Consider the following 21,242-nt stretch of genomic DNA (forward strand, 5'->3'; position numbering starts at 1 on the left):
TGAATAAATGTTGATCAACTCATGCTACACCAGCACCAAACCAGCACAAAAGAGTGTAAATCAACCAACCTCCATGAAAATTTCATACTGGCTTTTTCAGCGGTGTTGTGCTTTTCAGTAATAGTTGTAGAAAGCTTTACCTCAATATATTTTTTAGCGTTTGACTGTGTTAGACTGCTAAAACATGGCCAACAAATAACATAAATTCTGATCATGTCACTATATCAAGGTTCATTGGACATCTGATGGTTTTGGAATCACACTCCCTTCAGAATGCCTTTGTCGGCCTTCCCTTGATCTGCCACATACTGTAGGCAATTGTGAGATAGTCCAAGGGCTGAGCTATATCATTTTTTTTTTTTTTTTGTATGAAAGCACAAGGTCTGCTGTGAATTCTGAATTCTGCCAATGTGATCAAGAAATGTTGGGTTTATGACTCCATATTACTTAAGATAAAACCATAAAATGTTCTTGCAATTGTGACCTACATGAAATGTTCATAAAAGACCTTAGATCACATTAACACATCAGTTTCATTTATTACTCATAAATGCCATCTGATTCCAGATTAGAGTTTAGAAGTGTCACAGCTTGAATTCATTTTCTCTCTGATGGAATCTATGCTGTCTGTGAATACAATTAAGCCTGCAGGAAAGAAAAATCGTAAATTAGACAGCAATATGATTGATGATTACAGAGAATTCAAATGATTTTTGTTGAAATATCCTGATTTTTATCCTGAGAAAAAGACCCCGGTAATCTCATCTGTCTGCATTCAAAAGTCTGCAATTAAAAGTCAGAAATCTCAAATTTGGTGACAAATGTTCATATTTTCCTAGATCATCTGATTCGAGCTACTGTATATCGTCCAAATTGCTTTTATAGCTCTATGCAGTATGTCAGCAATTGTTTCATTTGTAGGGCTGGATACTGACACAAATTTCATAATTCAATTATATTTAGATTTAGATTTAGATTTGATTACAATCTCGATTTGATATTGATTCATTTAGAGTATATCGGGTACAGTTCTCAAGGAAAAAAATATTTCTCAAGTAATGCTGCAAACTACTGGGAACCCTGTCAGTTGCTACATTACTATGTACTATGCACGTTACATTACTATTAACACTAAACAACTGATTTGTATACAAACATTTAAATTGCACATATGGAAGTTTTTATAATAATAACATTATAATAACAACTTCTTAAGGACATAATTATGTTTCTACTCCAATTTATTTGCCGCTTGAATTGATGCGCAACAGCGATCTGTCACACTACAGTAAAGACTGCCAAAATGTTATTTGTTTAATTTTAATAATAATGTTGACAGAATTTGAAGGCAGAGAATTTGTTTAAAATTAAAAGTGACAAAGCACAAAGCTTATTGTGATTTATTGGATTGGGAGGTACGCTACATCTCTGGGTCTTAATGGGTCTTATTCACTAATAATTGTGTGGATTATTTTGTATTTTTACGCACAGGAGAACTTCTCATGAAAAATCTCTGCCTAATTCACAACATGTGCTTACGAACATGAATTTGTTCTTAACTTCGTTCTTATTTTAGTGAATTTTGGAGTATTCTAAATGAGTGGCTGTGTGCATGAGGTTAGTAATTTGCATAAAGCATGCCCAAACCATGTCCATATAAGGGCTTTCCGTGCACGCTCTCCTTACAGACTTACGTCACTCTCGTCAGACATGCAGCCGTTTAAAGACGCACTCTCACCTGATCCTCGAGCAATGCCAAGCGTGCCATTCTCATCAGTTCTCACCATAAACACCTTTCATACAGACCCAGATTACGGACCTCTCATGAGCCAGCTGCACATACACATATATCTGCATTATTCAGAGAAACCTTGCAGGTAATCACTGTATATGATGAAATGTATATAAGATTAAATTATATTATTCAATAATTTTATTATCTAATTTTATATATGGATTATATAATACATATATTAATGTAACTTTAATATAATTATAAGATATATTAATATAATGTAAGGATGAAATTTCATATTCATATAACTACATGATTATAAGGACATACAGAGTGCTTTTTTTTGCATACGAGTGATTTCAGTTCCTATATTTTGTCATAAATTTAGAATGATTCTTCATCTTTTCGATGATCTTTCTTTATAGAATTATTAGTATTATCTGTTTGTTTGATGTTGCATGTAGGTGAGTCTGCAAAGAAATACCTACCAATGAGAATATAATGAGAATCTGGCCTGCAGACTCATTTTTAACCTGCAAAGTAATTGTTAATGCCCCTGCAGGAACAAACATTAATTCAGCCCTTCGAAAGAGTTTATTTTGGCTTCTGGCAGCCTCTACATTATTAGTTCGCTCTCTCTCTCTCTCTCTCTCTCTCTCTCCCATGTAGAGTAGTTTCTAGTCATATTATTTTAGGTTTATTGTAGTTGGCTTTAATCTGTTGTTCTGCTCTGAACTGTTGGCAGTCACATTTCTGTTCACTGTAGATGAATTCTGATGGTTCAGTCAGTAATATCATGAAAGAATCAAAATTATCGATTAGATGGTTTTAGTTTGTTTTTATTTATTACAAAATGGCACAAAGTCACACTTGTGGTGTTCCCGGTCAAAAATGACCGGCCTGCAGAAAAATTGCTTAAATCACTTGTTATGCTATTTTATCACCTAATATTAGATTCAGTCTTTTTTGTCAAATTGTTTTCTTTCAATTAGGAAAGGTTTTTTATTTATTTTTGAAACTGATTGATTGTAAGCCTCACTGATCTGTGAATAAATACAAAACCTGTCCTAATTTAAAGAAAACAAGTTGACAGCCAAGCAGAGGTACAAGCTGAGACAAGAGATCGAAGCTGCATATAGAGGTATAATCTGCGTATCAGTGACAGGAGAAGTTGTGTGCCTTTATGATTGCTCCCAGTGAGGTTGTGTAGAGAAGAAGGGACCTAGCACTGAACCTTGAGGCTTCCCAGTGATTAGCTGATGTGACTCAGACACCCTTCCTTGCCAGGGATCCTTAAAGAATCTGACAAAACCACTGAAGTGCCATACCTCGGATGCCTTATCTAAAATGTGGGTGGATGGGAGGATCAGGTGATTCACAATGCCAGTCGCAGCAGATAGAATAAGGACAGTTGAGGTCGAGTTTGGTCATGCCACAGGAAGAGTTTCAGTGGCAGACAGTAGCATTGTCTCTGTGGAAGGTCTACTTTTGAAATATGCTTATATATAAACACAGTATGAATTTCTTTAAAGCTGTTTGGATACAATGTCTATTGTGAAAAGTGCTATACAAATAAAATTGGCTTGTCTTGCATGTCGAAAAACATCAAGCAGTAAAAAGTGAACAAAAAATCTTAAAAATCCAGAAGACATCACATCTTTTTCGATTTGAGGCAAACCTGATCCACTCTAATGATATAGCAGTCAAGTAGGAACAACTGCTACCAAACCAAGAAACAGTACTGTGATTTGGCAACCTCCAGTGATTCAATCACCGTGTCTGTGTAAGTGCACCTCAAAAATTGTGTATAGACAAGGAGAAACCAACATATAAAGTGTCCAACCACAGCTTGTTTCGTTTTTGTGTAGTGTGACAGTAGAAATAGTTCTCACAGTACGCTATGTTCACAACACAGCTAAATGTGACATTGTGAGTAGCCTAAGTTCACTGAGCTTCACTGAAAGTTCATGTTAAAATGGATTAATCGGATACATATCTGAATTTTATCAGTGTGGCTATGAATAGCAATGCCAGATTTCATGCGATTATGCATTTTGGAATTATAGTAAATGCCCTTGTTGATGGTTATAGGTGTAATAGTTAAGTGCAGTGACCATTACTGCTACACTTGTGGTACCAGCTAACGTTGAAGACCCCATTTAAAAGGTCATGTGAACAGCCTCACCAAAAAAATCCTAACTGTACTGTCAATATTCACAATTAACCAACACCAATTATTTTCCATTTGAAACTAAGAAAATCGAACTAAATCCCACTGGTAATTAATTATAACACTGTAGTGACATTCATGTATACTCTTAATGTAAATATGATGATTCCAGCATGCCTTAAAGGCAGCATCAGATACACAGCGCACTTCTTCAACAGGAAATGCTTAAAGGAAGACAAGGAAGTGTGTTTAGCAGGGATTTTCTGGCTTCCTGTTGTTAAATGTTCGCTAAAATCTCCTAAGATGTGGCAGTAAAGCTCCACAAAGTAAACTGAATGTCTAGTAATGGATATTTCAGTTGCAAGTTATTAGATGTATAATTTTAACAACATACACTACAGTCAAAAGTTTGATCGAAAATACAGTAAAAATAGTAATATTGTGAAATATTGAAGTTTACGGTTTAAAATAACTTTTCTAAGTGAATATATTTGAAAATGTATTTATTTAAATTTATTCCTGTGATCAAAGTTGAATTTTCAGCATCATTACTCCAGTCTTCAGTGTCACGTGATCCTTCAGAAATCATTCTAATATGATGATTTGTTGCTCAATTATTATCAATTATTATTGGTGCTAAGTTATTAATAATGGTTCTTATTATCATGTTATTATATTTTTAAACCATGTTTTTTTTTTTCAGGATTCTTTGTTGAACAGCATTTATTTAAAATAGAAATATATTGTAACATTAAAATTTTTCTTTACTGTCTCTTTTGATCAATTTAATGTTTCCTTGCTAAATAAAAGTATTAGGGTTTTTTTTTTTATCTTATACTTACCCCAAAATTTTGAATGGTGGTGTATCACAGTTTCCACAAAAACATGAAGGAGCACAACTGTTTGCAACATTGATAATGATCAGAAATGTTTCTTGAGCAGCAAAGCAGCATATTATAATGATTTCTGAATGGGTCATGTGATCATAGTTCACAATATTATGGTTTCTACTGTATTTCTAATCAAATAAATGTAGCCTTAATAAGCAGAAGAGACTTTTAAAAAAAAATTATTTAAAAAAAATCATAATGATTACAAACTTTTGACCGGTAGTGTATCAACAATTAGGGTTAACCCTGCTGTGAAACTTAATTATTCAGATAATAATTGTACCAAAAAGAAAAAAAAGAGTAAACTTTCTGGTGTAAAGCCCAGTTTCTTTCCAGCAGCTCTGGATAATGTGTGTGAGGAGGGTGGAAAAGCGATTGTGTACTATTCTTCCCTGTAACAGGATGCTGTTTGTCTCACTGAAGGGGCCTTTGACGCCACCGGCCTCAGACAAACACAAGCAGAGATGTAGTCTGAAAGCTCGCACCCTGCTCCGGCCCGATATAGCACCGACACGCTTCCTCCAGAACATCCTGTTTGCTGCTCTCCTGTGTACTGACACACACACATACACACATCTGTAGACACACATGGCTGAAGGTTAGACAGGTGACAGTGCTCCATGGTGGGAGATTGTGAAGGTGTTTTTGGGGGTGTAGTGTGTCTGAGAAACAGTGCTGTGAAGCCCAATGATGGGGTGCTGCCTTTTCATCCATCAGAAGGTGAGCGAACATGTAATTAAGTTATGAAATGGCATACCTCAGATTATGTGATCTTGGAAGATTTTGAATTTCGTTTTATTATCAGACTATGCACACTTTGGCATCTTGGCAAATCTAAGAACAGTCTGAAACACTGTTCTTTTCTTAAACTAAAGAGGAGACACGTAATTACTGGGGGCTTTTTCTCAGGAGAAACATCAAAAGTCTCCGTTTGCTCTCCATTTCATCTCATTGCTGTCTAGGAGAAACATCTGCGATATTAAAGAGATGTCATTCATGATTTTTACTTCCTACAGAGCCATTTTTGGTTCCCCAAAGAACCTTTCAGAGAATAGTTCTTAAAAGAACCATTTTTATTAGTGTAAAGAACTTTTTTTTTTTTTTAAATCTAACGAAACTTTTGTGGAATGGAAAGCTTCCATGGATGTTAAAGGTTCTTCATGGAACCATCGATGCCAATAAAGAGCCTTTATTTTTCAGAGTGCGCAGGCAGATGAATTGTCTTCTGGTGTTATGTAAGCCTGAGTATGTTTTACGTGTTTCTCTCAAAATTCTTCTTGTTATAAATGTTTGAAATTATTTATTGTTCTAAGTGAGGGATAAAGTTGGGTTTGTATGGTTGTTAGGTTTGTTATAGTCTACATGTGAAAGTAGTTACGCAACTGCTGCAGCTCTTACATTTGATTCCCTAAACATTGTATTTCCAGATGCACTGTAACTTTCTCGTTGTATTTACTGTGTCTAGAAGTTGTTTGTGATACATTAGGTGATTCTGGATTGTTTTTTCAGTGGCATAATGACTTACTTTGTCATTGAGTGCAATCAATGTTAATACTGTTATTTTCCTGTTTATTACTCTGTGCATCATGGTCAAAAATACTGTACAAACAGTTATATTGTGAAATATTAAAAAAAAAAAAGTTTTCTAGAAGAACATATTGTAAAATGTAATGTATTAAATTTCTGTGATCAAAGCTGAATTTTCAGCATCATTACTCCAGTCTTCAGTGTCACGTGATCCTTCAGAAATCTTTCTAACATGCTGATTTGCTGCTCAAGTAACATATCTCATCATCAGTGTTGAAAACAACGTATGCCCTCATGTTGTTCCAAACCCTCTTCCATAGGTCAAAATGTAATTTTCTTTAAAGGTGCCCTAGAACTTTTTTTAAAAGATGTAATATAAGTCTAAGGTGTCCCCTGAATGTGTCTGTGAAGTTTCAGCTCAAAATACCCCATAGATTTTTTTTTTTATTCATTTTTTTAACTGCCTATTTTGGGGCATAATTAGAAATGAGCCGATTCAGGGTGTGTGGCCCTTTAAATCTCCACGCCCACGGAGCTCGCGCTTGCCTTAAACAACATAAAAAAAGCTCAACTCTTTACAAAGTGTTCGTCATGCAGCATGTCTAATCGCGTAAGTACAGTGTTTATTTTGATGTTTACATTGATTCTGAATGAGTTTGAGGCTATGCTCCATGGCTAACGGCTAATGCTACACTGTTGGAGAGATTTAAAAAAGAATGAAGTTGTGTTTATGCATTATACAGACTGCAAGTGTTTAAAAATTAAAATAGCGACGGCTCTTGTCTCCGTGAATACAGTAAGAAACGATGGTAACTTTAACCACATTTAACAGTACATTAGCAACATGCTACCGAAACATTTAGAAAGACAATTTACAAATATCACTAAAAATATCATGTTATCATGAATCATGTCAGTTATTATTGCTCCATCTGCCATTTTTTGCTATTGTCCTTGCTTGCTTACCTAGTCTGTTGATTCAGCTGTGCACATCCAGACGTTCTGCCCTTGTCTAATGCCTTTCATAATGTTGGGAACATGGGCTGGCATATGCAAATATTGGGGGCGTACACACAGACTGTTACGTAACAGTCGGTGTTATGTTGAGATTCGCCTGTTCTTCGGTGGTCTTTTAAACAAATGAGATTTATATAAGAAGAAGGAAACAATGGAGTTTGAGACTCACTGTATGTCTTTTCCATGTACTGAACTCTTGTTATTTAACTATGCCGAGGTAAATTCAATTTTTGAATCTAGGGCACCTTTAATGAACTTTTTATCATGCAACTTTAATCAATGGGAGCTGGAGCTTTCAAGCTCCAAAAAGGACAAGAAAACACTACAAAAGTGGCAAAAAAAACTAAAAGTATGCTATATTCCAAGTCTTCTGAACACATATGATAGCTTTGTGTTATGAATAGGCTTACAGTGGGTACGGAAAGTATTCAGACCCCCTTAAATTTTTCACTCTTTGTTATATTGCAGCCATTTGCTAAAATCATTTAAGTTCATTTTTTCCCTCATTAATGTACACACAGCACCCCATATTAACAGAAAAACACAGAATTGTTTACATTTTTGCAGATTTATTAAAAAAGAAAAACTGAAATATCACATGGTCCTAAGTATTCAGACCCTTTGCTCAGTATGTAGTAGAAGCACCCTTTTGATCTAATACAGCCATGAGTCTTTTTGGGAAAGATGCAACAAGTTTTTCACACATGGATTTGGGGATCCTCTGCCATTCCTCCTTGCAGATCCTCTCCAGTTCTGTCAGGTTGGATGGTAAACGTTGATGGACAGCCATTTTTAGGTCTCTCCAGAGATGCTCAATTGGGTTTAAGTCAGGGCTCTGGCTGGGCCATTCAAGAACAGTCACAGAGTTGTTGTGAAGCCACTCCTTCGTTATTTTAGCTGTGTGCTTTGGGTCATTGTCTTGTTGGAAGGTAAACCTTCTGCCCAGTCTGAGGTCCTGAGCACTCTGGAGAAGGTTTTTGTCCAGGATATCCCTGTACTTGGCCGCATTCATCTTTCTATCGATTGCAACCAGTCGTCCTGTCCCTGCAGCTGAAAAATACCCCCACAGTATGATGCTGCCACCACCATGCTTAACTGTTGGGACTGTATTGGACAGGTGATGAGCAGTGCCTGGTTTTCTCCACACATACCGCTTAGAATTAAGGCCAAAAAGTTCTATCTTGGTCTCATCAGACCAGAGAATCTTATTTCTTACCATCTTGGAGTCCTTCAGGCGGGCTTTCATGTGTCTTGCACTGAGGAGAGGCTTCCGTCGGGCCACTCTGCCATAAAGCCCCGACTGGTGGAGGGCTGCAGTGATGGTTGACTTTCTACAACTTTCTCCCATCTACCGACTGCATCTCTGGAGCTCGGCCACAGTGATCTTTGGGTTCTTCTTTACCTCTCTCACCAAGGCTCTTCTCCCCCGATAGCTCAGTTTGGCCAGACGGCCAGCTCTAGGAAGGGCTCTGGTCATCCCAAACGTCTTCCATTTAAGGATTATGGAGGCCACTGTGCTCTTAGGAACCTTAAGTGCAGCAGAATTTTTTTTGTAACCTTGGCCAGATCCGTGCCTTGCCACAATTTTGTCTCTGAGCTCTTCAGGCAGTTCCTTTGACCTCATGATTCTCATTTGCTCTGACATGCACTGTGAGCTGTAATGTCTTATATAGACAGGTGTGTGACTTTCCTAATTAAGTCCAATCGGTATAATCAAACACAGCTGGACTCAAATGAAGGTGTAGAACCATCTCAAGGATGATCAGAAGAAATGGACAGCACCTGAGTTAAATATATGAGTGTCACAGCAAAGGGTCTGAATACTCAGGACCATGTGATATTTCAGTTTTTCTTTTTTAATAAATCTGCAAAAATGTCAACAATTCTGTGTTGCTGTGTGTACATTAATGAGGAAAAAAAGAACTTAAATGATTTTAGCAAATGGCTGCAATATAACAAAGAGTGAAAAATTGAAGGGGGTCTGAATACTTTCCGTACCCACTGTAAATTGAAGTAGTTATTCAATGATAATCCTATCATGGTCGATTCAGGCAAGGAGAGATGAAGCATGGATATAATCACAAGAAGATTTTTTTACCAGATCAACCAGTTCATTCAAAAGATCCAACCCAGAAGAGCAATTTGTTCCATGGAAAGCTAGGCCAGATGTCAAGATTCTCAAGATTCAAGATTCATTCTTCTGCATTACTTATTTTAAAAAATAACTCAGCAATTTTATATGTAAATGTAAAAGTAATGTTACTTTACTAGTTACTTGAAAAAGTAATCTAATTACGTAACTCACGTTACATGTAATATAATGTAATAAGTTACCCTCAACACTGAAACCAATATTTGGATTCAGAAGACACAAGTAATGTGGACTATTTCTATGGGTTATGGTTTAATATTTTAGTATGTTAATATCTTAGAGTAAATGATGACAGAATTTTAAAAATCCAAGTAACTGATTTTATTTTGTAACATAATATTTAAAAATATTTGTCAGTGTCAGAATGTACTACACAGTAAGCAATACACCAGTATTCCATTCTGAACATACCTGAAATAATTATACTGTCTTCTTCAAATAAGAGACCTAAATCTATTTTCTGGCAATAGTGGGAGTTCTTAGGCTGTACATTATGGACTTGAACTTATATAGTGGTTGTTATTATTGGGTCATGAGCAACACTACAGCAGCTTCCAGACCTTCACGTGTTCTATTGTTCGTACTCATGGATCAGGATGTAGATATTCACTCTGCATGGTGCTGGTTGTCATGGAGAATAAACAGTTATGGAGCAACAATAACAAAGCCAGCAATAGAATTGACCATTTAAAAAACAGATAGAATGATTTAGATAAACATCTGATTAACCATCTACAACAACAATTGGTCTAGAATTGGTTAAATGCATTTAAAATGAACAATCTGTCATTAACCTTACAGTATAGTTCAACAGGTCTAATGGAATGATTTATAGTAATTTGCAGGTTTAATGACACAAACTTGCTGAATACATGGAACAGAATGATTGCTTTGCTTTGAAAGAAATATTGTCAGACACTGTCAATATTTCTCATGTTCTTTTCTGCAATATAATGCTATACTGGACATTTTGCCACTGTCATGTTTGGTCTGTATCTCTGTTGGACTTTGGTCTGTTTGTCTTTGTTTCCTTTTATGCTTCCTTGTTTGCATTTGTTGCCATAGTTGTTCATTGTTTCATAAGTTGTATCAACTTTCTATTTTTTTTTATTGGTTTTGGTTAGTATATATTGAGCTTGTTTTCCAATAGGTTTTGTTACATTTTATTTGTTTGTTCTGTTCAAGTGTTTTGATTCTTGAGTATCCTGAAATCCTTTGTTATTTTAGAGTTTATAAATAAAAATTACTGCTGCGAATAGATCCTGCTTACCTTTTTCATCATCTGCGTCAACTAGCCGTGACCGAAAGATGGAACCATTTTGAATGTATCTAGCAGCAGTACAAATCCTCCTTCTCTCACAGGTGGATCATTCCCTCGAAGAACACTCACAGGACTTCGTAGACCTTCTCCTTCTCATCCCCTATGATGACGCCAGCCTGTGTGTGTTTCTCCTCAAGGGACAATTCAAGAATTCGTCGACTGGGTGCTACTTCAATGCAGATCCCCTTCACCATCTGTAATTGTGAGGAGGATTACTCGTCACCAGTGCCCACAATCTACTCAACACTACCTGCACCAGCAGCCACGCTCACCACGGAGCAGTAACCTGAGCCCACCCCAAACTCACAGCTAGAGCCTACCACAAGAGAAGAGCCTGAGCCCATCAAGGAGAAACTACCAGAGCCCACCCAGAGCCAAGGAGTGCTATGTCTGACCAGGTGCATGAGCTGGCATCAGTATCCTTAATGGAGCACTTATCCGAGGCCATTTTAATCCCAGAGCCTGAGCCATCTCAGCCATGCATGGAGTTTGACCAGATGCGAGAGCCGTTCCATGAGTCTATTCCAGTGTGTTTACTAGTTGAGTATGAAGGAATGATGTGGAGCCCCACCCTTACTTCAACTGCTGAGAAGTGTGTGCTGAACTCAAGGATGAGTATAATTGAGGAGGAGAAAAAGATTAGCACCATGCCTGTTTCATTGCCCAGCATCAAGTCTGTGTCATTGTGGATGCTCCCACCCTGCCTCCCACTCACACCTCTTCTGCCCATCCCGTAATGACCATGAGGCCGTTTCTGAACTCGCTGCCTCGGACACACTAGCTCCGCCTCAGTCCTTCAGCACATTGGCTTCACCTCGGCCGCTCGTCCTCACGTCTTGGTCTCCAGGACCTTCAGTGTTGTCCATTTTCTTCGGCTCCATCTGAGTCTCCACAACAGCCGGTGGCTCAGCCTCTGTCAGACGTCACCCTGGTTCCGCCTGGCCTCTATATTAAGTCACCACCACAGCTCCACTGTGGGCCTTCATATAGCACTGTTTGAGGTCGCTCCCTGTCACGTTTGGTCTGTGTTTCTGTTGGACTTTGAGTTGGTTTGTATCTGTTTCCTGTTCTGTTTCCTTGTTTGCATTTGTTGCCATGGTTGTTCATTGTTTAAGTTATATCACCAATTTCTTGTTTCTTTGGTTTAGGTTAGTATATATTGAGCTTGTTTTCTGTTAGTCTTTGCTCTGTTTTTGTTGCATTTTAGTTGGTTGTTCTGTTCAAGTGTTTTGATTACTGAGTAATATCCTGAAACCCTTTGTTATTTTTGAGTTTATAAATAAAAATTGCTTTGAGTATATAAATTAGATCCTGTTCACCTTTTTCATCATCTGCATCGACTGGCTGTGACAGCCGCCATCACAGTGTAATTTATTTTAAGAAAATCATAGTTTCTGGTTTATCCCTTTTTTGTTCAGTTTGTCTGAATGCAAATAGCACTCCTCATAGAAAAAATTAAAAGAAACAGTTTTGTTTTAATTGTATTTTCACTTGAACATTTTTCCTTATGTTTAAAGAAAAAATATTAAGTATGGTCTTTGTAATAAATAATCTTTTTACTTTCCTTTTTACTTGTTTTTTTTTTAGAAATATAAAAAAATATATTTTTTGAATATTAAATCAAAAAAGATTTAATCAAAATAAATATAATTTGAGAAAAAGTAATACACTTGGCTGTAACAGATTAGAGTATTTTTTCAGTGTATATGCACACCACTCATTCTTTGCTTTTCCATTTATTACTGACATTTTTCAAATGTTGAAAATATACTTAATTTCAACGTAATGAACCTACAAGCTTTATCTTGTGTTGTTGTGTGATAGTGATCTATGTGTAACTTCTGCATGACAATTTCAAAATAATAAAATCAGTAGGATCAAAAACATGCAAGTGTTATGAAACAAATTCTGTTTGTTAGTGATAATGGAGCACTCAACTGATTATCATTTGTGTCTTTACAGAAGAAGAGAAAGCAGAGGAAGAGAGATGTGGACTCACTCAGTCTGTGCAGTTTGGACATCAATGTGAGTTACTTAAATGTGTATTAAGAATTACAATACTCATAATGCACCCAGAAACGAGTTTTAGCACTTCCGGTTCCTTCATCTTAAAGTCAATGGGTTTTTGGTTAAATGCCTGAAATAAAACCCCCTTTTCCATTTTTTGCTAACAACCACAGAGGTTGTTAAGAACATTAAATGTCATCAGCTGAACAGATAAACTCATTTAATCACTAGTTGCTTTCTCAGCCTCGTTGTGTTTATAATTGCCTCTTGCAAAACTGTTATAACTCAAAATTTCAGGGAAAATGTTTTTTAAATAGAGTTGTCTGAAGCTTAATGGTGGTCATGCAACCGTGGTGTAGTTATTTTTTTAACCTAACTTTATCTTTTTATTTTTGGCAATTGTATTTAGGCTTCAAAATGTATAAAAGTGTTCATTTGTGAAGATTATCATGATGAACAATATGTGTAAGAATCACAAGCTTTTTTTTTGTGTGTTACAGAGCTTTTTTTCTGCAATAATCCAAAAGCTAATGTAAAAGTCCTATTGGGTTTTTGTGGAGGGAAAAAAGAACTTCTATACTGGCCTACAAAAATATGTCTTCACTGCAGTTCTGTATAGCTCCTTGATATCAGAAACCTTCCTTTTATTAATGGCAACTATTTTGATTATAAATCCGCAAGCCTGCGTCTTGCTTCCCAATGCACATGAACAAAACGGCATGTAATTGCAAGGTTTTATTAGAAGTGTATGATTGCATGTTTTTGCTTTTGTGGTCTGATGGTGCTGTGTGTAGAGCTCCTTCCAGTGAGGAATGCAATGTCACTCTCAATGATCTGACTCAAAATGTCAGCACAAATCTCTCCAAAATGTTGTGATCATTAATGTACAGTACCAGTAATGTTGTGATATAGTTATACTCAAGCATTCAAAAACAAGTTGTCAATGACTCTTTACTGACACTGAAGGATGTTTAGTTCTATGTAACTCTGCATGGAACAGCCATTCAGAAATATAGGGACAAGTGTTAATGTTTTTGCTTTATTGTCTGTAACTCCCATTATCCGGGTTGTTATTTCTGAATGTACTATTGCTCTTAAATACTTGTTTTTTCTCTTATGATTCTCCTGGTTGGTTTATGTTTAGTTTTAAGGGGCAGCACATACAGTGGGTACGGAAAGTATTCAGACCCCCTTAAATTTTTCACTCTTTGTTATATTGCAGCCATTTGCTAAAATCATTTAAGTTCATTTTTTTCCTCACTAATGTACACACAGCACCCCATATTGACAGAAAAACATAGAATTGTTGACATTTTTGCAGATTTATTAAAAAAAAAACCTGAAATATCACATGGTCCTAAGTATTCAGACCCTTTGCTGTGACACTCATATATTTAACTCAGGTGCTGTCCATTTCTTCTGATCATCCTTGAGATGGTTCTACACCTTCATTTGAGTCCAGCTGTGTTTGATTATACTGATTGGACTTGATTAGGAAAGCCACACACCTGTCTATATAAGACATTACAGCTCACAGTGCATGTCAGAGCAAATGAGAATCATGAGGTCAAAGGAACTGCCTGAAGAGCTCAGAGACAGAATTGTGGCAAGGCACAGATCTGGCCAAGGTTACAAAAAAAAATCTGCTGCACTTAAGGTTCCTAAGAGCACAGTGGCCTCCATAATCCTTAAATGGAAGACGTTTGGGATGACCAGAGCCCTTCCTAGAGCTGGCCGTCCGGCCAAACTGAGCTATCGGGGGAGAAGAGCCTTGGTGAGAGAGGTAAAGAAGAACCCAAAGATCACTGTGGCCAAGCTCCAGAGATGCAGTCGGGAGATGGGAGAAAGTTGTAGAAAGTCAACCATCACTGCAGCCCTCCACCAGTCTGGGCTTTATGGCAGAGTGGCCCGACGGAAGCCTCTCCTCAGTGCAAGACACATGAAAGCCTGTCTGAAGGACTCCAAGATGGTAAGAAATAAGATTCTCTGGTCTGATGAGACCAAGATAGAACTTTTTGGCCTTAATTCTAAGCAGTATGTGTGGAGAAAACCAGGCATTGCTCATCACCTGTCCAATACAGTCCCAACAGTTAAGCATGGTGGTGGCAGCATCATACTGTGGGGTATTTTTCAGCTGCAGGGACAGGACGACTGGTTGCAATCGATGGAAAGATGAATGCGGCCAAGTACAGGCATATCCTGGACAAAAAACCTTCTCCAGAGTGCACCTCAGACTGGGCCGAAGGTTTACCTTCCAACAAGACAATGACCCAAAGCACACAGCTAAAATAATGGAGTGGCTTCACAACAACTCCGTGACTGTTCTTGAATGGCCCAGCCAGAGCCCTGACTTAAACCCAATTGAGCATCTCTGGAGAGACTTAAAAATGGCTGTCCACCAACGTTTACCATCCAACCTGACAGAACTGGAGAGGATCTGCAAGGAGGAATGGCAGAGGATCCCCAAATACAGGTGTGAAAAACTTGTTGCATCTTTCCCAAAAAGACTCATGGCTGTATTAGATCAAACGGGTGCTTCTACTACATACTGAGCAAAGGGTCTGAATACTTAGGACCATGTGATTTTCAGTTTTTCTTTTTTAATAAATCTGCAAAAATGTAAACAATTCTGTGTTTTTCTGTTAATATGGGGTGCTGTGTGTACATTAATGAGGAAAAAAAAATGAACTTAAATGATTTTAGTATGGCTGCAATATAACAAGGAGTGAAAAATTTAAGGGGGTCTGAATACTTTCCGTACCCACTGTATGCCTCATGACCATACTGGAAACTGTCCAGCCGTATTTCATTTTTAAGACCAATAGTTTAGTGCATTTGAACTTATAAAACTGCTTGAACTTACATGAGCCAGCATTTATCTGAGTTGTTTGTTAGATTCTCCAGGCAGATTTTTTTTTCTTTCAGTGGCATTTTTAATAACAACATCTGATTCACAGAAAATATAGTCCAACACTCTTTGACATACATTACAGTATCAGCATTTTTGTACTTGTAGATTATAATTTGATAGAAATTTAGATGTCAGATGTCCTGTTAGTCAACTGGCAAAATTACTACATAGGCTCACTGGATAATGTGCTTCTGTACAATTCTGCAAAACTCCAAGAATGTACCTATACATACAATTCACTGCAGTTTCCAGCTGAAATTTACACTAGTGCCAGTAAAACACCAACAAACTTTTATTTCTTTTCACACAAATCATGGTTACAGGGCCAGATTATTGATTAATAAAGTGGTTCCTACACAATACTATGTTAAGACCTCAAAACACTTTTTCCATAGTACATGATTTGTAAACTAATACATTTTGACGTTTGCATCACATAAGCATCTCCATATGTGTGGCTTTTCAGATGTAGTAAACTTGCTCTGCAGCTCACCTGGTACAGCACTGCTTAGCGCTTGGACACGAGTCCAGTGAAACACGAGTCATGATAAAAGCTTGTAGATAAAAACTTGTAGAAACAGTTAAAATGGCATGGTTGCTTCAGCAAATGTGTTTTTATCTCATGTTTGCTTTGTTAATATTATCAGTTAGTGTTGGGTTTAGTGTAGGTATGTGCTACTGTACATTATTTTCAAACGCTATAGTGTATTACTCTTTTAGTGCCATACCGGACATTTCATTTCTGAACTGCCATGATACATACAGCAACTGACATAATAAAACGTTAATCTGTTTCGGATAAAACGGAACACGGTTATAGAGCCACTTACTGGGCATTTCACTTTGAAAATGTCACCACAGGCACATTTTTCCAATGGTATGCAAAATTAAATTGAGAAAAGGGTGCATCTAACTTTTTTAAAGATCACATTTCTATGAACATTTGTCAAAACATTATCCTTTTGGTTCATAACAGAAGCGTCCCTTTTTTATAATGTAGCATTTGTTTGATTGATTTTAGAGCTGGAGGCTTTGAGGTTTCTGCAGAGGTCAAAGCACTGTGTGAATGTAATAACAGTTATTCCAGCTGAATTGGACCTAATTGCAGCTCTCCAGTGCTTTATAGTTGAAGGGGTCTAATGGGTTTATTTCTGCAGACATCAGAGAGACAACCCAAAATGCAATGCATTGAGAGATATCAAGCAAATAGCTCCAGTAATGACACATTCCATACCTTGAACTTGCAGTTGTATCCTGAGCAAGTCCAAACACTCCTGGAATATGCTTTAAGGCTTTTTTTTTTGCCATCATAGACTGCCTGTATAAGCTCTGAACAAAAGGAGCTGATTTTCAGCATGGTAGACTTCTCTTGTCAGCTCTGGGTGGGTTTATTTGGGAAGGTGGGTTTGTTACGGATGTGCTGTGATGTCAGTGTGGGGAATTCGAACATGGCTGGCCATTGTTTTCATGTTTGGGTGCTCCTCTCTTACTCATACATGTGACCCAGTCATAAAATTAGTATTATTCTTACTCAACAATTCATCATTTGAGTCACTGATAGTAATCACTTTCCATATTTAAAGTTCATAATATGAATTATGGGGTCTGGCCCACTTTTTAAGGCTTGGACCCTCAAAAGGAAGTCAAAACAAAAGGTTTTATCTTATAAGTAGGGTTATTGTAGGTTATTATTGTTAACTGAAACTAAAACCATAAAAAAAAAAAAAAAAAACTTTGACTAAAATTAAAATGATTACAGGAAATGTACAAATAAATTCAAAATATATTTAAAACATTAATAAAAACTATAATAGTATAATCAATGATACTGCTTACAGGTAAAGGAGACCGGGGAGCATTTTTTTCCCCCTAGGTCTCCAACTGTAATAATTTTCCCACTTAAAATGTGAATCTTTGAAACTTGTGTAACTACTGTAAATTAACCACTACTGGGGTGGGATGAGTTATAACACTAATAGGAAACATGGAAATCAAGTAAAAAATATATATAATCTGCTGAATGGAGATTATATCAGTTCTGTCATACAACATTCACACAATGTTTCAGGCAATTTTTTAGTAACTACAAAATTGAGATGTCATAAATCACTTTCAATAATCAAGTCTCAAGTCTAGTTTATTTACAGAGCCCTTTACAACTACTCCGTAGACCAAAGGACTGTCCAGTCAGAAAATACAGGAGATAAAAATAACATAACACATCAAAGAAAAATATTAAACATAACAATAAGATAAAATAAAATACAGCTTCCAAATATCAACAATTAAAAGCCATAGAAAACAAATGTTTTCAATTGAGATTAATGGTAGATACAAATCTAATGTCAGACGCAAGGGCAATCCACATCTCGAGCCATAATGTAGTTCCATAATATAACCTGAGGCCATTCCATGTACCGCTTTATAAACATATACCAACACTTTATACTGAATCCGATATTTAACCGGGAACCAATGCAAATTTTCCAAAACTGGTGTAATATGCTCCCTTTTCTCTGTACCAGTAAGGAACCTCGTTGCCGCATTCTGAACCAATTGCAATCTTGAAATAAGAGTCTGGTTTACTCCCGAATAATGTGCATTACATTAATCCAGGCAGGAGGAAATAGATGCATGAATCACTGTCTTAAGATCAGTATCTGACAAAAAATATATATTTATTTTTTTCAATAATCCTTATAATCCTTTCACCACATACTGCACTGAGCATCAAATCTAAGTGCAAAATCAAAAAATTACGCCCAGATTTCATATCTGGGACTTCACATTCACTGACCAAGACCTAGTTTATCTTTTAAGTCACTGTCAGTCCCATCTGGCCCAAAAATGATAACTTCAGATTTAATCACATTTAACTGGAGTTGATTTTTGCTCCAGGCAACATTTCACCTCCTCAAGAAAAAATACATTTGAGAAATCTTTCCTTCAGGTTTATGAGGTACATAAATCTGAATGTCATCAGCATAAAGAGAAGGCATCCCATTTTTTTTTTTTTTAAATCAGACCCAGGGGCAGCATGTATATAGAAAACAGAGTAGGCCCCAAAATGGAGCCAATAAAGTCTCTAAAAACTCTAGAGGAACAAAATTCCCCAACCCTTACTGAAAAAGAAAACCATTTTAAAACAGTCCCTCTCAGACCAATAGGTTAATGTAGTAACGCTGGTTCTCTGAAACATTGAGTGGAGAGATCCACCTATGGGAAGGGCATTCATACCTGACCTCTGCAGAAGCATCCATTTGCACCAAGTCTGGCTAGACAGACAGAAGCGTGCAGCCAATGCCAGGTAAGGCCCCACCCACTTACCTGAGAGTATATAAGGCTTGCATGCGCTGCAGTAAGTATATTCGCTTCTTGTGCAGCAAGAGGGGCAAAGCTGGTGGATCTCTCCACTCTGTTTTAGAGAACCAGGGTTATGACAGTAACCTATTGTTTTCTTTCATCATCTCGTGTTCGAGATCCACCTATGGGAGAGACATGGACAGCTCCCCGATTGCCCAATACAACCACTGTAAGCCAGAGAAGGATGTAAGCCAAAGGGGGCGGTGCCTAACACGTCCCATTAATCATGCATCTGACAACCCTGACACATACACATAACTGCTGTGCACAGGCAGGACATGAACATATATGTGGCACACACAAGAAAAGGACCCAGCAAAACATATATACACACCCATAAAAATATATATATACGCAGGAATGTAAACTGCCGGCCTCTGTTCACCCTCTGTTCCTTCACTCCAATGTGTGATTAGAAAGAAAAAAGGAGGGTCGCAGGGAAGGGCTATGTAGACCCCACTCACATAACAGAATGTGCTACCACAGTTCTAGTGACATCCAGCCAGTATTAATGCACAAACGTACGGGAAGAAGCCCAGCTGGCAGCAGAGCAGATGTCCTGCAGTGACACAAAGCTCAAGAGGTGGCTAAGCCCCTCGTGGAATGAGCTCTGATGTCTCCTAGGGGCTGCACTCCCTTCGATTCATACACCAACACAATAGTTTTCACAAGCCAATGAGAGAGGCGTTACTTAGATATGGGACTCCCCTTGTGAGGGGGTGCTCATGAAGTAAAGAGCTGGTTGCTCTTCCGGAAAGCACTGGTCCTGGTCATATACATCTGTAAGGCATGAACAGGACACAGAGCATTCAGCCTCTGATCCTCTGCGGAGGAAAAAGGTGGAGGGTGAAAAGCGGACAGCTCCAACACCTCTGATGTGACCACAGGGAAGCATTTAGGCATAAAAGCAGGATTAAGCTTAAGGAAAAGCTTACCTCCACTAAGAGAGAATTTAGTGCACGAGAAATGAACCGAGAGTGCATGTAGTTCACTGACACGTTTAGCTGATGCCAAGGCCAAGAGCAAAGCCGTCTTGAAAGACAGCAGCTCTAGGGAAATACTTCCCAGAGGCTCAAAGGGATATTGAGACAGAGCACCAGCATCATGGAGAGGTCCCATTCAGGAACAGTTCTGATGATTGGCAAAGAGCGACGGGCACCCTTCATAAATCTGCGGATTAGAGGATGCTGCCTGATCGTTGAGCCCTCAAAGCCCACATGACAGGACAAAATAGCCAAATGGACCTAATTGTGGAAAAGGACCTGCCCTTATCCATGAGGTCTTGTAGGAAACACAAAATATCAGAAACTGAGCACTGATATGATGTGAGACCATGCCCATCACACCACTCTTCAAACAATTGCCACTTACATCCATATGAGGACCATGTAGAAATGGCCCTGGCATTCTGTATAGTAGCAACCACCTGCGGGGGAAGCCCTAGTGTGTTTAAGTTTGTCCTCTCATGGGGGTTATAAATCTCCCTATTCTGTGCAGAGGGGGAGATGCCACGGCTGGGCATATAGCAGGATTATTTCTGCCAGTCACAGTGCTTTGGGCCACCTGGGTGCTATCAGAATGAGAGACAGGCCCTTCTCTCTCACCCTGGCCAGTGTGGGAATTATCAGGCACAGGGGAGGAAAAGCATACAGCAGCACATTGGGCCATTGGCGGGCCAGTGCGTCTAACCCGAGGGGCGAGTCCACATCCATTAGCGAGAAGAACATAAGACAATGGGAGTTTTTGCATGAAGCAAATAGATCTATGGTTGCCTATCTGAATCACATCCATATTATGGCCACTAACTGAGGGGGGAGGCGCCAATCTCCGTGGAGTGGGTTCCCCCTCCGTAGAAGGCCCGCCTCTGTTCAGAATGCCCGGAACATGAGTCGTGCATAATGATAGGAAAAATCGACTGCTCCACACCAAAAGCCTGTGAGCTTGAGTGTGAAGTTTCGGCAAGCACACGCCACTGCCTTGGTATTGTCGCAGCGTTACGAGCACATGATGTCCCTACAGGCAAGACAAAATAATTCAGAGCTTTCCATATGGTTATAAGCTCTGAATAATTTATGAGCGCTGAAGTTAGTCTGCTTGGCCACAAACCGTTCATCGTTTTGCCCTCTTGCCTGTTAAAGGTACATCTGAC

General features: G+C 38.1%; 1 protein-coding gene across 6 annotated transcripts in view; it reads left to right on the top strand.

The window, feature by feature from the left end:
- The window catches only part of arhgef3 (Rho guanine nucleotide exchange factor (GEF) 3), a 162,871-nt gene that overhangs the window by 105,765 nt on the left and 35,864 nt on the right, over window positions 1-21,242 (top strand). The window contains exons 1-2 of one of the 6 annotated variants that reach the window (XM_048176121.1): window positions 5,362-5,515; window positions 12,775-12,837. In XM_048176121.1, the coding sequence (XP_048032078.1) occupies window positions 5,416-5,515; window positions 12,775-12,837 (163 nt within the window). In that variant the 5' untranslated portion in view covers window positions 5,362-5,415. Of the gene's footprint in view, window positions 1-5,361; window positions 5,516-12,774; window positions 12,838-21,242 lie in introns of those variants that run through there. The other 5 variants (XM_048176164.1, XM_048176130.1, XM_048176172.1 and 2 more) reach the window with 5 other exon arrangements.

This window comes from Megalobrama amblycephala, linkage group LG2 (genome assembly GCF_018812025.1).
Source record: "Megalobrama amblycephala isolate DHTTF-2021 linkage group LG2, ASM1881202v1, whole genome shotgun sequence".
Classification (NCBI taxonomy): Eukaryota; Metazoa; Chordata; class Actinopteri; order Cypriniformes; family Xenocyprididae; genus Megalobrama; species Megalobrama amblycephala.